A 16,173-nucleotide genomic window follows, 5' to 3' on the forward strand; every position below is an offset into this window, starting at 1 on the left:
CTGGAATGCCAGTTGGGGGCAGTGTGTCAGGCCTGTTCAGTGCCACCATCAACTGGGGTAAGGGAAGCCTATTAAGACCCTCAGACTGGAGTGGGCCAGGTGATTTGAACAGTCACCCTTTCCAGACTTCCTGGATTGACAATGAAAACTTTGACTAACATGGCGGGTCATCTGGCTTAGGCACCAGCTGGGCTAAATCCCTAACACAGTCTGTGAGTGATCTTTGGATGTAGGCTCCTTTTGAGGAACTTTTAAAATGCAAGGCATAGCCCTTTATTCCCTTTGCAGATGCGAATAGAGGAGGAGGGAGACTCGGCGAGACTGTCTTCCTCAGATGAGTTAGTACGCCAAGAGGATACTCGTTGTGACGGGAAATTGGCAACTCTGATTGTGGGGGACATCCCCCATTTACCTTTGAACTCAGTGGACACGTTTGTCAACGAGCTCCTTCAGACCCTGCTGGTTGGGGTGTCAGAGAACATGGATCCTTAGTACCACAGATGCCGTGTCCTTAAAGGACTCCACAGACAAACGTCTTTAGGGTCTCTTGAAGATCCTCTTTGTAATGGCGGGACCTGCTTTCATACAAGCTTTTGCTTCTATATTGGTCACTAAAGCAATTGATAGAATGACTCCTGAATGGTACTCACAGTGCAGAACTCATGCAATTAACATAGGTCCAATCCGCAGGGACGGCTGCTTCCAGACAGTTTCATGGCTTATTCCACTCGGGCAATAGGCTCCTCATGGCCAGCATGGCATGTTGCTTTAAACTGGATTGTAAATGGTGAGTCCAATTCTATAGGGTAAAATAATGCTCCTTTCTTCAGGAAATTCTTGCAGGCTATAGTAAATAAAAAACATTCCTACCTCTGATATTCTGAGCGTTGGATCACTGCTATTTCCTTTGTGCCCCCAATGAAGCTTAAGGAGAAATAGGGATATTTTACATACTGTAAAATCCATTTCTTCAAAACGTATATATCCCTTTTTTGTTGCTGGGCTTCCATATAGCCTGTCTTTACCAGTAATAATGAGGGGTGATGGGAACGGAGAGAAGTTTTACTAAAAACAGTGACTTAGCCCCCATCCTCTATGTGACCCATGTATGCTTCTAAAAAATAGATTGTACAGTATATACAAAGTCACGTTTTTTTATATAGTCATCCTTTAATATTTACAATAGACAGTTACATAGGCAAAATGAATAAATAGGGTTAAATGTATTTAGTAAATGTTGCAAGAGTGTATGTACTAGCAAATAACCTAGTCTTATGAAGGCGGGAAATCCATACTATTTTTACTACAGGTACATTCAGTAATTGACATTGGAACTAATGCTGGATTGCCCAATTAGATTAGTAAGTAAATTGCTCCTTTTGTTCTTGTACTCATCAATGTTATTTAAGTTGAAGAAAGTAGAGCTGTTGGGCTTTACAAAGTCACCTTGTTGCAGGGAGAAGAGGAGTCCTTGGTTCCAGAGGATGATCTCTTTGTCATTGACCAGACGGCGCGTGACTTCATAGAACTGATGGCTGCCGAATATGAAGGTTATCACAGCCGGCTACAGAAGGAGAGAGACATTTTTTTTATACCAAGCATTCGACAAGGTACTTTGTTTCCCTGCATTGCATTCGTCTTGTGATCTAATAGTCATAGTTATATAACTTTTTTGCTTATTATTTATATTCATTAAAGTGGAAATATATATAAATACCTCCTGACTACATTAAAAGATTTTGCCATTAAATTCATCCTGTATCTATGAAGAAAAGAAAAAGTGTTTGTACCTATTGCTCTCCCAATTAGGTATTGTCTTTTTCCTGTATTAATGTCCATTGTGAAAGTTACAATACCAGGCGACCACTCGGTGGTAGAGTCTTCTCAATCAAATTCTATTTTTTACAATGTATTTGGTAGTCCATACTAGAGTAGGACTAAAGCATGCCATACATTATACATTATAATGTCCTGTATATTATTTGAGTAGTATGCATAGATTGCATTGGTGCCCATGCAAATCTTGCATATGACCCTAATGATAGTTCCCATTCTGCAATCCTTTTACTTTTGGAACCACCCCAGCCGCCAATCCTTGTCACTGCATCCCAAGCTAATTTTGGGGAGGGGGGGTGCCTGCAGGTACCTAGGTGGAGAGGATCTGGGCAGGAGGACATGCTATGAGTGCAGGCAATGGGAGAGTCACATGTTATGTATGTGTAAACCGTGTTTCTGTACAATCCGTATATTTGTTTTTTTTCTTTCAGTCCTGGAAACTTATCCCTTATATTCTGATATGTCCTAGGCCCAGTATCTTGTTCCCCCATTAACAGCCACTTGGTTGGCTCTTTTTGATTTCTGTGGTGAGAAAAATGCATGGTTTGAAGCTTTATACTCTGTGTAGGGTTCCCATCCGTCCTTTTTGTACAATAAAAATCTGAAATGTGATGATTTTACCAACATGTAGATTTCTGATGGGACTGTAGTCCTTTGTATTACTTCATATGTAGTTTCCCACTATTCCTAATTTCCAGGGACGTTCCCAAGATTTGCCCATGGATTTTTTTTTGTCCTTGAATTTCAATACCAACAATCTGCACAATAAAATGAGAACATGTTAGTGACTATACTTTATGTAGCACCAAAAGAAAGCAAAAGGCAATGGACAGAGTAATCTCCGTATCACATGGGTATCCAGATCTTCTTTTGCATTATAATGTAACTGCCTTTATGGGATACAGAAAGAAATTAAGGTTGCCTATAGTATATGATCTCTCCTAGCCAGCAATCCATTGGCCTTCCAAGAGCAGCCATGTATACAAATCCCCTTTTATGCTATCTAATGATTCTCTTCTTAGAAATGTTCCCAATTATTTAATGTTTTAGCCAGTGACAGGCCTGTGACAATGCACTACTAACATTAATGTGGCACTGGCTCCTAGTGAGTTGATAGGTTGCATTCTAAAGAACAATGGTCCATCTAGTAAACTGAGTGTAGGTAACTGATGCTGGTAATCTGTATTACAGAGGAGACTATTCTGTAACATAAGTTACATGTTTACCACTTTCACAAACAGTGCCGTCTTCTCAGAAAGTGCCTGAAAACATGCAGCCCCGGTACCTGGAAGATGAGGGCTTGTACACTGGTGAGAGGCCAAAAGTATCCCGAACCAATCAGAACATCCTAGAGAATAGGATACTCCAGCAAGTCCAGGTAATGTCATCTACTAAATGGAAGTTTCCTGTGCCTGCAACTTTTGGGGACATTGCAAGTTTTTGTTTTACTATAGATTTAACTACACTATCTTCCTCTCCAGGCCTGACAATCCTGTGGCTCTCCAGGGGTTGTGAACCTACAAGTCCCAGCATGCCCTGTCTGTTATCAGCTGGCTATCTACTAGCAAAGCATGCTGGGGCTTGTATTTTCACAAGACCTAAAGAGCCACATGTTGGCCAGGTCTGCTCTCTGCCTACATGCATAAATGCTAGATGCTTTTTTTATACTGTCATTTTTAGCTTTTTATCCAAGTCAGTGAGCCGCCTCTTCTTGTAAGCACATTGGCAGATAGATTGCTGGGGTAGTGCAGAAATGATACAGCAGTTTGCAGAGTTAGATGGTTTTAATTAAAATAAGGGGGCGGAGATGGTGCATTTTAGGGATGTTCCTTTCTGTTTCCACTGCCCACGAAGACTTGATGTTTGCACCAGCTCTGAGCTAGCAAAGATGGCATCTCATTAATGGGAACCTTTTTTTCACCTTCCAGTTGCACTTAAATGGAGAAACGCATATGTAGGTGTACTTAGCCCAATGTAAAAAGAAAAACTTCAAAAAGACAGTTCCGATGTCTCCTTACCGTCCTGATTAATGGAAACCATACATGTGGCTAAACTGAGCTCATTTTAAGAGACGGCTGAAATCTTTAATGAAGAGATGGTTCTAGAGTAGTTGGAGGTTGGACATTTAATGTGAAGTTCGACTACACTACTGTTTGGGGGGAAAATATGACTAAGTTCAGTTTGGTCGGGCTGAAGAACGTGTGTGGCCATCCTATAGCTGTCCTGTTTCATGATTCATGGATCTGCAATTATCTTTGACTCTCATTCACAGGGAAAGAAATGGTTTGGGGATGATGGAAACATTTTAGCATTGGTCAATCCTATAAAAGCATCCCCCACGAGACCTCCAATATTCTCACTGCATGAAGGGATAGAGCCAGCATTGGAGACCGTATACGTGAAGGTACATTGACTATAACAATTCATATTCTATAATAAAGTTGAAGGATGGCACGCACATACATTATAATCACATTAATCTCCCTCAGAGGACACATTTCAGCTTCTCTCTCTTACTGTCTGCCCTTCTGTCTTTCACACCTTCTCCTGAGCATGTTGTTCATACACCTAATTATAGCTCATTGATTTTCTTCTCAATTACAGATTAACTTTTTTTTTTCTTTAAATCTTTATTTCATGGTCTTCTTTTGTCGTTTTATGTGTGGTATTTATTTACAGATATTTTCTCCAAAACAATGTTATCTATCTATTTGCAGTGCGTGATTTTTAGTGTTGCTGGATCCACCTTTCCCTGCAAAAAATATGAAGAAATAACTTATTGTACAAATTTATTTCTTTTATCAGGGGAGAACGCCTTGTGTACATTATTGTAAATGCAAAAGGTGTGCTAAGCTGCTTTTTGAATTTATGGCAGATGTGGAAACTTCTTTTCTCTATTCTCCTTTGGGGAACACCGGGGACATTGGGGTATAGAGTAGAGACAGGGCGAACTGGCACTCTAAGAACTTCTGTTATGTAAGCCCTAGTTCCACGTCTCTATACCCTACTACCTGTTAGATCAGTTTAGTTTAAGTTCCCGGAGAAACGGGCTGTGTTTGAGCTGAGTAGCAGCCCAATTCTTTTCATTTACTTTTGCCTAATGTTCTGACAGCCGGCAGCTCACTGAGCCGCGTAAGCTGCTGTCAATCACCGCTCCCTGCAGTCCAAATTGACCACAACCCAACAGATGATTTTTGGGACCTTTATTCGAACCCATCAACATCGAGTGTTCTTACCTCCGGACAAGTTTCTGACCTTACAGAAGATTGTAAGATTTCTGTTGGCTGCCAAACAAACCTCGCATTTCGGCATGAGAGTTCCGGCCAAGATGGTATTGACTTTTGAGGCAGCCCAATTTACTCGGCTTCATGCAGGGGAGTTCCATTTGGAACTTCTGACGAAATGGAACAAGTCCCATCTGAATCTGTCAAACCAAGTTTTCCGTCTGTCTCCTCATGTACATCAGTTGCTCCTTTGGTGGGTGCTGAAACAAAATCTTTGCAGGGGTCATCCATTCTCGATCTGGGATTGGGCCTTGATCACAACGGACACCAGCCTTCAGGGTTGGGGTGCCGTCTGTTTCAGGATCTTTGGACTCTAAAGGACTCCAAGCTTCTAATCAATTGAAACTGTGGGCAGTGTTCCGTGCCCTAATAAGCATGAAATATTTGATGCAGGGAAGGGTGGTTACGATTCAGCCAGACAATGCCACGGCAGTGGCATACCTCAAACACCAGGGCAGCACCAAGAGTCCGTTAGCCATGCGAGAGACGCACAAGATCATTCAGTGGGCCGAAGCTCAAGTTTCAGTGGTCATAGCCATCTTTATTCTGGGAGTAGAAAATTGGGAAGCCGATTTCCTAAGCAGGCATCCATAGGCGTTTCGCCAGTTGGTGGACAGGTGGGATCAGTCAAACGTCTCTGTTGAGCCACATGGTCCAACTCTTCTGCTCCCAGACAAGAGATCCTCTGGCTGTCTCAGTAAACGCCATGTCTGTTCCCTGGCGGTACCGCTTATTGTACCTTTTCCCACCAGTAGCCATACTTTCACGGGTGTGAAAGAAGGTAAACAAAGAGGGTGTCCCAGTCCATCTAGTGGCGCTGAATTGGCCTTGGAGGGCCTGGTACACTGACATGCTCTTCATGGCGGAAGATCGGTCGTGGCGTCTGCCACTACGCCCAGACCTATTAACTCAGAGAGCCCTTTGTCATCTAGGTTTGGAACGTCTAGCTTTAGCGGCGTGGCTGTTGAAGCCATGATCCTAAGAGCTAAGGGGTTTTTTTTATGCAACCTCCCATATGTTCATCCAATAGCACCATGGGATTTAAATTTGGTGTTGAATGCTTTACAGCATCCACCTTTTGAATACTTGGATACGGTAGAATTCAAATTTCTGACCTGGAAGACTGTCTTCCTTTTGGCCACTTCTACAGTAAGAAGAGTTTCAGAGCTGCAGCCTTATCTTGCAAGTCTCCTCTTCTTGTTTTTCATGAAGTTAGGGCAGTCCTTTGGACCAAGTCTTCTTTCCTCCCTAAAGAAGTGTCTAGATTTCACGTGTCAAGACATTCATTCCTGCCCTGCCTACGTCTAGGTCTTCAGAGGACCAAGTTTCTATTCATTCTCTCAATGTAGTCTGAGCCTTGCGCAGTTATGTGCGTAGGACTCAGGATGTGCGCAAGACTGAGGATCTTTTGATTCTCTATGATGCATCCAAGAGAGGCTGGTCTGCTTCAAAGGTGACTGTGTTGCGCAGTGGATTATAGCTGTAATCCCTCAGGCGTATAGTGGGACTGGGCAGCCTGTTCCAGATTATCTTCGGGCACACTGTACACAGTCTGTGATTGCTTTCTGGGCGGCACGCCATGGTGCCTCAAGTGAGCAGCTGTGTCGGGCGGCCACATGGTATTCTGTACACACATTCACTTTGTTTTCCAAGTTTAATGTGTTTGCATCCAACGATGCAAGTTTTGGATGAAAGGTGTTTTGTGCCATTTCTTCTGAGCGTTCCCTCTCATGATGCGGCTTTGTAATGTCCCCTGTGTCCCCCAAAGAAGGATAGAGAAAATAGAATTTTTAGACTTGCGTAAAATCCGTTTCTCTTAGTCCTTTGGGGGACACCGGGCACCCAGCCTTAACGCTCTGGTTTCAGCTACTGTTTGACATGTTGTCTTGGTTTTGAGAGAGTGTTGTTTTTTTCTCTCTTTCTGTATTCTCTCTATCTTTGCTTTCTTTGGGCTTGGTTAAACATAGACAGATCTAACAGAAAGTTGGGTATAGAGTGTTAGGAGCTAGGGCTTACTTAACAGAAGTTCTTAAAGTTCCAGTGCGCCCTGTCTCCAAACCGGGGAGGTGTCCCCCAATGAGGACACTCCTACACAGTCAGGGAGTGTCTAACGGCCAAGTCGCTTTAGTAGGAGTGAACAAAAGGTTACTGAAAGCAAGATAAACCCAAAGACAAATCTGTAAAACCGCTCCCCCCAAAAGGATGTCACAATTCGGTTTTGAAACTTTAAGTCAACTTTTAATAAATAAGATAATAAAAAAAAAAGTGTATTATTAAGTAGGTTTTATTAAGATTAGGAGCATTTGCTGGGATGCTATATTATAGTTTATTGACTTTAAATGATTTTTATTTTAGGGATTTTTGCAAGCTGGTGCTGAATTGTCAGAATGGACAGACCTCCTGAAAGTAACCTGTGTGTGACTTTAAAGTTCATCTGTAGCCTATAAACAAGGCACTCATCTATTGGTCTGAACTAGTATTTATTAACATTTGCTTATTTAGTGCCAGCATTACCAGGTTCTAGTCTGTTTAAAGACTGCAGTCTTATGGCTGTTGGATCAGCTGACATATTGCCTGCCTTCTCTGTGTAGGTGAGGGGTACATGTTAAATGTATGTTAGTGTCTTTTTCTGCAAGTAGTAGTCATTTTATACGTTACCACTTCACCTTACGTTGTAAGTAGTGACATCCCTACTTTTATACCAGCATTATTTATAGCCATCTCCCTGTATTAGCATCACTTGTGTATTTTGGACTTTGAAAGTTGTACATGTCTGATATGTGTGTCTTTTACAAAGGCGATCCCATTCAGGAAATCCAGCCAGTACATGGTTGAGTCTAAAGAGCTTCATGGAGAGTTTCAGCTGGATATTGACATTTCTGGGGTCATTTTTACCCATCACCCCCTCTTCAGCCGAGAACATGTTCTAGCCGCTAGGCTGTCCCAGCTGTATGATCAGTACCTGGGGAGGAAACAGAAGAACCTCGCCTGTCTCTTGACTGACAAGGTATGTGTTCTTATGCGTAAATGTGTCTGCTGAAGTGATTGCTTTATTACCGTGTGCAGGAAATGTCAGACTCAGAATAACAATCACAGTGTGAAGTGTAGCCACTATTACATTGCTTACATTACTCATATCTACTCTGTCCATTAGCATTCACAAGAATTTCTCCAGACAAATGTTTGAGCCATAACCGATGAGGTAAACGGATATTTTCAGACCTATGCGGAGATTAGCTGCATTATTTACAGGATTTCCACCTAGGGAAATGTAGAAGTATAATCCTTATCACCTGGGGGTAAATGTATCAAGCTGAGAGTTTTCCAGCGGGTTTGAAAAAGCAATCAGATTCTAGCTATCATTTATTTAGTACATTCTACAAAATGATAGCTAGAATGTGATTGGTTGCTATAGGCAACATCTCCACATTTCAAACCCGACGGAAAACTCTCAGCTTGATACATTTACCCCCTGATCTCATCTAATCTACTACATATATAGACGATTTCCTTACAGAACATGAGGATAATTAAGCTGAACTACATATGTAGGTTTGTTTTGTTTGTTGTTAATGTGAAGTACGGTAACAGAGTGGGATAAACATGTCATTGTGACCAGTTACATTCTGACACGGTATGTCTGAATGGTAGTGGGTCAGTTAACTTTGGTGCACAATGCATTATTGATTAGGCTTGTTAAAGTGCCCATGTCACCAATGGTGTAATCAATTGGTCCAGGGTCATTTTTTAGTAAGATGAAGGGAAGCCCATATTTTGTTCAGTAGGCCCTGATTCTTTCTATTTGTTATTGACAAATGATAAGGCCAAGCGGTAGATCTATCAAAGCTTCTAGAAAGGAAAAGTGGAGGTGTTGCTCATAGCAACCAATCAGACTGCATCAATAATGTTCTAGAATGTACTGTAACTAGATGAGTGATAGCTGGAATTTGATTTTGACCTTTCCTTTTATAGAAGGTTTGAAAAATCTAACCCCAAGTCTCTTGTTGTGTATGGTGAGCTATGTGACACTTCATTCACAATCGGTGGTGTATCAACTGCACAGGGGTCCGACTGCAATCCCAATAGTCTATGTGGTGTCAAGGTTTCATGTGTCTTTCCCTTACTGACCATGGAAGTGGCAGTGTAGCCTGTTTAGACGTTCTAGGAAGATTTCTAAATCCAAATTAGAACTTAGAACACCTACGACGTCTACTAAAAATGCAGCGCTGGTGCTTCAGCATGGCCAAGGAAACACTGGCTCTGGTTTTACATTGGGGCCTCGTCCAATGTTAATAATTCATGTTTATAAGTTAATGTTCTTTATAAATAAAAAGATAATAATACTGTGAACATTTTGTATGTGTTCACTAGACTACACACAGGGGCTGGCTGGCAGACTTTAGACTGGGGGGCAAGCACACATCACTGGTCCATCCTTAAAGGGTGGCTTTCGGTTCAATTATATATTTATCAATAAAAAAAGAGGGTATTTTAATGTTGCTTAACCCAGCAATACTTTATCATTAGAAATGATGCTTGAACCCCTACAATCTATTTTGCATGCAGCGGCTAGATTGATTTTCCTTACTAACCGTTTTTCCTCTGCTGAGCCACTCTGTCAGTCTCTACACTGGCCTCCTGTATATCAACGAATCCAATATAAAATTCTTCTATTAACATACAAGGCCATCAACAAAATTGCACCGACATACATTTCCTCACTGGTCTCGAAATATCTCCCCACTCGACACCTCCGTTCTGCACAAGATCTACGTCTCTCCTCCACTCTCATCACATCCTCCCATTCTCGGTTACAGGATTTTTTCTGGGCTGCACCCACTTTGTGGAATTCCCTCCCTCGCATAGTAAGACTTTCCTCTAGTCTTCAAACCTTCAACCGTTCTCTGAAAACCCACCTCTTCAGACAAGGTTATGATATTCCTCAACCACCATCTTAATTTCCCTAGATTACCCTATTACCATCCTCTACACAGCTAACGCAAGACAACAACCCTCTGACCAACATTGCAACACACACAGCCCACTCAATACTTTTACCTTTGCGTTCTAGCTGGTCCATTGTGCAATATGATGTAGCACATGCCCTTGTGTTTCTAACTCCCATTGTCCTATAGATTGTAAGCTTGCAAACAGGGTTCTCTTACCTCTCTCACATTGAATAAATAAATCTATTTTCTTCCCTCCAAACAGCCCCAGCAATAAATAAAATAGCAGATATGTTTAGTAAATATAACCATTTCCCACAACCATTCCTGGCATAATTCATATTCACATTTAATAAATAGCCCTCCATGCTTTGTGTTAAAATTCTATAACAGCAATATTGGAAATAACAGGCACAAAAATAGGCAATATTGGGGGTAATTTCATTATTTGACTGAAAATACACAATGAAGTCTAATTCTGTATCATTTGTTTTTCACATACATATTATTGGTTATTCAAATAACCAATTCACAATCACTGCTTACACTTCTCTTGGCATATACTACAGACAGCTTATAGTCACTACCTGTGAAAGTTCTGGCCTCTTTGCAGTCTTGTACCCAAAGCTATTGCCCCAGACACCTTTAATAATCCATGACTTCTAACAAGAGTGCCGTCCAGAATTGAATGTGCGGTATGCGTTCCACAGTGGAACGCATCCCGACTTCTTGGTTCACAGGCTCTTCCTGTGTTGTGTGTATCCAACAACAGCATAAAGTAAGGTGGCTGGTCCCGGAGATGGGGCCAGCCACAAAGTAATAGAAGTAATAGAGACGGACCGGCCCAAAATATTTTTTTTATGTCCAATTCAGTATAATACACACTACATACTGTGAAGGCGTTTGAGTTGCATTTTTCAAATGCTACATGTCCTAAAAGAATTCAAAGTTTTTATTCAATTCAATCCTTGGGCAACACATTTGAAACACATCTTAAATGTGTTTTGAATCCAGGTTAGAAATAGGATGTAGAATCATTGTATTTGAAAAATAAAAAAATGCTTGTATGAAAACACATTTCATAATGCTATTAAATGTATTTGTATTGAGCTTGTATATGCGTTTATGACAAACACGTCAGTGTCCTAATAGCTTCCAGAGTGTGTTATTTTTCACGAATATGTAGCAGGAAAAAAGGAAACATCTTATCAATTGAACGAAACCACACCCAGCACCGGCACTTCCAAATTACTCTGTTCTGTTTATTAAATAAATAAAATATTATTTTTGTATAATGCTTTATTATGTTATTTTTATGTGATATTTGAAGTTCTTTTTATACTTATGTGATGTTTTATTGTGTGTTAAAGCTACATGCACTGAGGAATGCTGTACAGAACATTTCTGGAGGTCGTCCTGCAGTTGCTGAAAAAAGTATCTTTGAATATAAGGCAGAAATCAGGTAAGGACTTTAGGCAAGCTATAATAATTCTGATTATTGTTGGCAGGACAAATTATTATGCTTTTTGCTTTTGTTTATAAAATAAAGTCAGTGTATAACTGCTCCCAATATATGTTGATTTTCCTTTCTGTGTCTCTCTTTAAACATATTTTTGTTTGCATAAAACAAACAATACCTGCTTAGAATTCCATCCCTGTGGAACATAAAAAGACACAAGCAATGTAATGTACATGTTAAATTATCTTCTGAGTCCACCCCTCTTTTAGGGAGGAGATTCAATTCCCCAAGATGATCCGTAGTACATCATGCCGTTCGGCTCATTTCCGGGTATTACAGTACCCAAACATCACAGATTTTTCTGTACATCTCTATGGGAATGAGGAAAATTCTATGATGTTACATCGCGGCAGAGTGCCTAAACAACCGATCTGGAAGCACTCCAGGGCGCATCGCGGGGAATTGAGCTCCTGTGAACTCTTGTGAATTCTTCGGAATTTAAGCAGTGTTATTAGAGAACCCCACTTTACCTGTTTGAATCAGGCGAGTGGGACTTTTATATTGGAGAGCATTGTGGGGACCATTGAAGACACCAGATTTAATCTTAAATGATTATTCACCTTGTAAGGAAAGACCTTAAAGAATGAAAAACCTTTAACAAATGACACCACCCAATACTAAAGTTTAAGTTTGGGGTGAAGTTCTTCTTTAATCCTAAACCGACCCCTCGAACGTTTGCTGTATCTGAGAAGGCAATAGGTTTTGTTTTTTAATTGCTTTGCTACAGGTCCTCCCAAGTTAAATGATCCTTTACAATATCTGTACAATAGTATTTTACCAGCATCTGTTTCCCACACAGCGGGGACCACCGAAATGGTTCCACATGGCATTGTTTTTAGAGCCAAGAGAATCCCTTTGTCCCTGCAAAGTTTTAGTCCAATTACATTACCTCATAGAAAAAGTGTTTCTCTAAAACATAGAACTGCGGCATATTGAGAAGAACCGGCTTCAGTTATTTGTGGGTTTTAAAGCCTTCAAATAAATTAATGTGCTTGAGAGGTAACTGTAATGTAAATCATACTATTGTGCATGAAATGTTTAATGTAATGAAAACCACGTTATTCCTTTTAGTTTGTTTGCTTATGTATTTGCATTCATTTTTACCGATATTGCTGTTACTAATAGTAAAATAGGCTGACGTTTTGCAAAAGTTGCAATAGGGTTTTTATGGTGATAACAATTTATTTTTTTAATGTGTCTTATTTTCAACCAGTTCACCAATCTCTCTTCTGCGTTTTGCAGAATGTAAAAGTAAATTCAATAATATTCAATTTGGCACTCCAATCCACTTTGTTAAAATAATTTTACAGACAAGAAATACACATTTTAATTTTTACATTTTGCTATTATAAATATTCATGTACTGTCACTTCTTCTTTCCCTCACTGAGTCAGTAAAACACCATAGACGGAAAAAACTGTAGACTTATATTTTTATTTTATGTGGCCCATTGCAGTCATGTAACATATCTTCTTATAGAGTACTCATTGCTATTTTGCCGGAAGTTTTAAAATTGTGTTGTTAGGAAAATAATAATAATTAATAAATATATACTATTCCTATTAACACCATTTGAAAACTTCTAACAGGATAACTCATCCCTTTTTAAATATCCTTTTTGCTGAACATTAATATGCATTCTGTTTGATTGTTATGAATAATATGTGACATTGTATCTCTGTGTTTTTTATATGTCTTTATTTGTTAAATGTTATTTAATATGCATAGGTCAGTTTATCCAGGTTTTATAATTGCACACATACACTCTATATACAATATGTTTTCCTACAGATATTTTTTACGTTATTTTTTATATTTCAATTTTTTCCTGTTTATGAGGTTTTTTTGTTTTGTTTTTTTAAATTTACATAAGTTCATCCTCTTAGAATTCTAGTGAATAGTGGCTCCGCCCACCCCATAGCTGCTTCCACTGTGTGCAGGTGAAAGTTACACTTTAAATGTGCTGGAAACCAGAGAAACAATGTACATTTGTTTTTTTTCCCCCCAGGCAAACAAGGAAATATCGAGATGCAGAGCAAGAAAGAGACCGAATTCTTCTCAAGTCCCTTATAAAAGTTTGGAAAGCAATAAAGTCACTACGGGAGTTTCAGACTTTCACAAACACCCCTGTGAAACTTTACTTGAGAAAGTACGCTGTTATGATACCTTATTATGCTTTTACCCTCAGATTTGTAAGGAATGAGCATGATGCTGAGCTGTGTCTTTGCGCTCATACCCACTGCATATTCATTAAATGACTATGTAATGCATTTAAAAAGCAATGACATTGGAGACCATTGTTTGGGATGTTACCATAGCCAGTCATGTTTTTTTGCCCTACTTGTTCCATTCCTGTGTGTTTACAGCATGTAAACTCACCATGAAGCCTGGGAAGCGCTAACTGATTTTGTATTTTTGTTCCCCCAGGTTTTTGGGTGGTCATCGACTATAAAAAAAAAAAAATTAAATAGAATCTAGCACTTGTCCAGTCGTTGCTAGTATGTGTTCCATGTGTTTGTCTTTCTATGGTCTACCATCTACGTGTTAAACAGACCATTTCCATATTTCTTACATACCATTACACACTTTTTATATTGTGTTCGTTCACGATTAACATCTCCATCTTAGCGCCCCAGTCCCAGGCATATGCAGGGCATGTGTGTCAGGCAGTGAGTGATGCTGGTCTTATGGATATGACACTTAATGTTCTTGGTATGCCCTAAACTAAAATATGTATTGACTTTAGGGAAGAAGTTAATAAGAAATATGATGAGGATGTTTATGAAACTGAAATTCAAGCTGAAATAAACGAACTAATGGAAGATTATGTGGAGGACTATGAAAAGAATTTGAAGCAATACAAAACTGATCTTCAGCAATGGAAATCTTGGAAAAGGGCACAGGTATAAAGAACAAGAGTTTAATCCGTTACGAAACGTTTTCTTATCCCTTAGTGCTCTTATTGTCTCTCTATATTTTTATAATATGCTCCCAACCAGATGTGTGTTCCGGCTGGACTGAGCTGGCCTGCCTTCCTGGCTGGTCTGGCTTGCCTTCCTGCCTGGGCTGGTTTGGCCTGCCTTCCTGCCTGGGCTGGCCTGGCCTGCCTTCCTGCCCAGGGCTGCCCTGCATGGGCTGGCCAGATGTCCTGCCCGGGGCTGCCCTGCATGGGCTGGCCAGATGTCCTGCCCGGGGCTGCCCTGCATGGGCTGGCCAGATGTCCTGCCCGGGGCTGCCTTGCATGGGCTGGCCAGATGTCCTGCCCGGGGCTGCCCTGCATGGGCTGGCCAGATGTCCTGCCCGGGGCTGCCCTGCATGGGCTGGCCAGATGTCCTGCCCGGGGCTGCCCTGCATGGGCTGGCCAGATGTCCTGCCCGGGGCTGCCCTGCATGGGCTGCCCGGGCTCGGCTGCCCCGTTGGCCTGGCCCCTGCCTGGGCTGCCCCGCGGGCCTGCCCCCTGCCTGGGCTGCCCCGCGGGCCTGCCCCCTGCCTGGGCTGCCCCGCGGGCCTGCCCCCTGCCTGGGCTGCCCCGCGGGCCTGCCCCCTGCCTGGGCTGCCCCGCGGGCCTGCCCCCTGCCTGGGCTGCCCCGCGGGCCTGCCCCCTGCCTGAGCTGCCCCGCTGGCCTGCCCCCTGCCTGAGCTACCCTGCCTGGGCTACCCTGCTCCTTGGCTGGGCTGACCACACTCTGACCATCTCTCTTGTAAATCACTGCCCTCTGTCTGTCCACCTTCCATTTTGCTTCCTCCTTCTATTTTCTTAGATGCTTTTTCTATCCCATTCTAACACTTTCTATTGATGTGATATGATGGGTAGATGTTTGTTACCTCGTTTCACATCAGTGTAGATACACTGAATAAAGCAGCACAACTTACTTTTGTAGCTCTAAAAAAGCTGAATACTGACTAATCCTTAAGATTTTTAATCTACATGTCTCCCAATTGCATTGATTAGCATAAGAAGATAATAAGTAGAATACCCTGTAATTGTGTAATTGTATTTTAAATGAAAAATAGAAAATGAAGAATAAAAAGAGAAATGAAGGTATGGAAGAAGAAGAAGAAGCAGCAGCAGATGTTGTGGGAGAAGAACCCACCAAACCATTTCCTCCTGCACAAGTGGACATACAAAACGTAGAACTACAAGTTCGAGACAAAGCTGCAAACATCAGGAGAAGACCTGGAGAACCTATACTTCATCCTGAACTAACCCTATCCGGAGCTATCACCCCTAACAGCACCTGCCCAAGGTAAAGTGTGCATTTACTGAACCCTGTGTGTAAATAATATCGTAGCCAGATGTTACCAAGGAGTTCCATGAGAATATCAAGGTATGAGGCCACAAGACGAATTCTAAGGCAACTTCTTATATCTAATAATTTGCAGCAGGCAATGTCTTCTTTCCTACAATGCACTCTATTTTCTAAGGGAAGTGATGACATCACAACTCACCGATTTTTTTTTTTTTTTTTTTTTTTTTATAAGCACTTTCCGTTACATCTCGCTGTTTACATAGTTATTTGTATGAGTTTATACATATTTTATCTTTTTTTTTTTTTTTTGTATTGTATACTAGTATATACACATTGGA

The 16,173-nt window shown here is 41.1% G+C and overlaps 1 protein-coding gene across 4 annotated transcripts in view; it reads left to right on the forward strand.

Moving 5' to 3' along the window:
• Positions 1–16,173, forward strand: part of CC2D2A (coiled-coil and C2 domain containing 2A) — an 83,951-nt gene that overhangs the window by 20,485 nt on the left and 47,293 nt on the right. For all 4 annotated transcript variants that reach the window (XM_075194679.1, XM_075194678.1, XM_075194680.1 and 1 more), the window contains 8 exons: positions 1,457–1,610; positions 3,078–3,214; positions 4,109–4,240; positions 7,918–8,127; positions 11,437–11,528; positions 13,594–13,734; positions 14,332–14,488; positions 15,600–15,832. In XM_075194679.1, coding sequence (XP_075050780.1) covers positions 1,457–1,610; positions 3,078–3,214; positions 4,109–4,240; positions 7,918–8,127; positions 11,437–11,528; positions 13,594–13,734; positions 14,332–14,488; positions 15,600–15,832 — 1,256 coding nt within the window. The remainder of the gene's footprint in view (positions 1–1,456; positions 1,611–3,077; positions 3,215–4,108; positions 4,241–7,917; positions 8,128–11,436; positions 11,529–13,593; positions 13,735–14,331; positions 14,489–15,599; positions 15,833–16,173) is intronic.

This window comes from Mixophyes fleayi, chromosome 1, assembly GCF_038048845.1.
Source record: "Mixophyes fleayi isolate aMixFle1 chromosome 1, aMixFle1.hap1, whole genome shotgun sequence".
Classification (NCBI taxonomy): Eukaryota; Metazoa; Chordata; class Amphibia; order Anura; family Limnodynastidae; genus Mixophyes; species Mixophyes fleayi.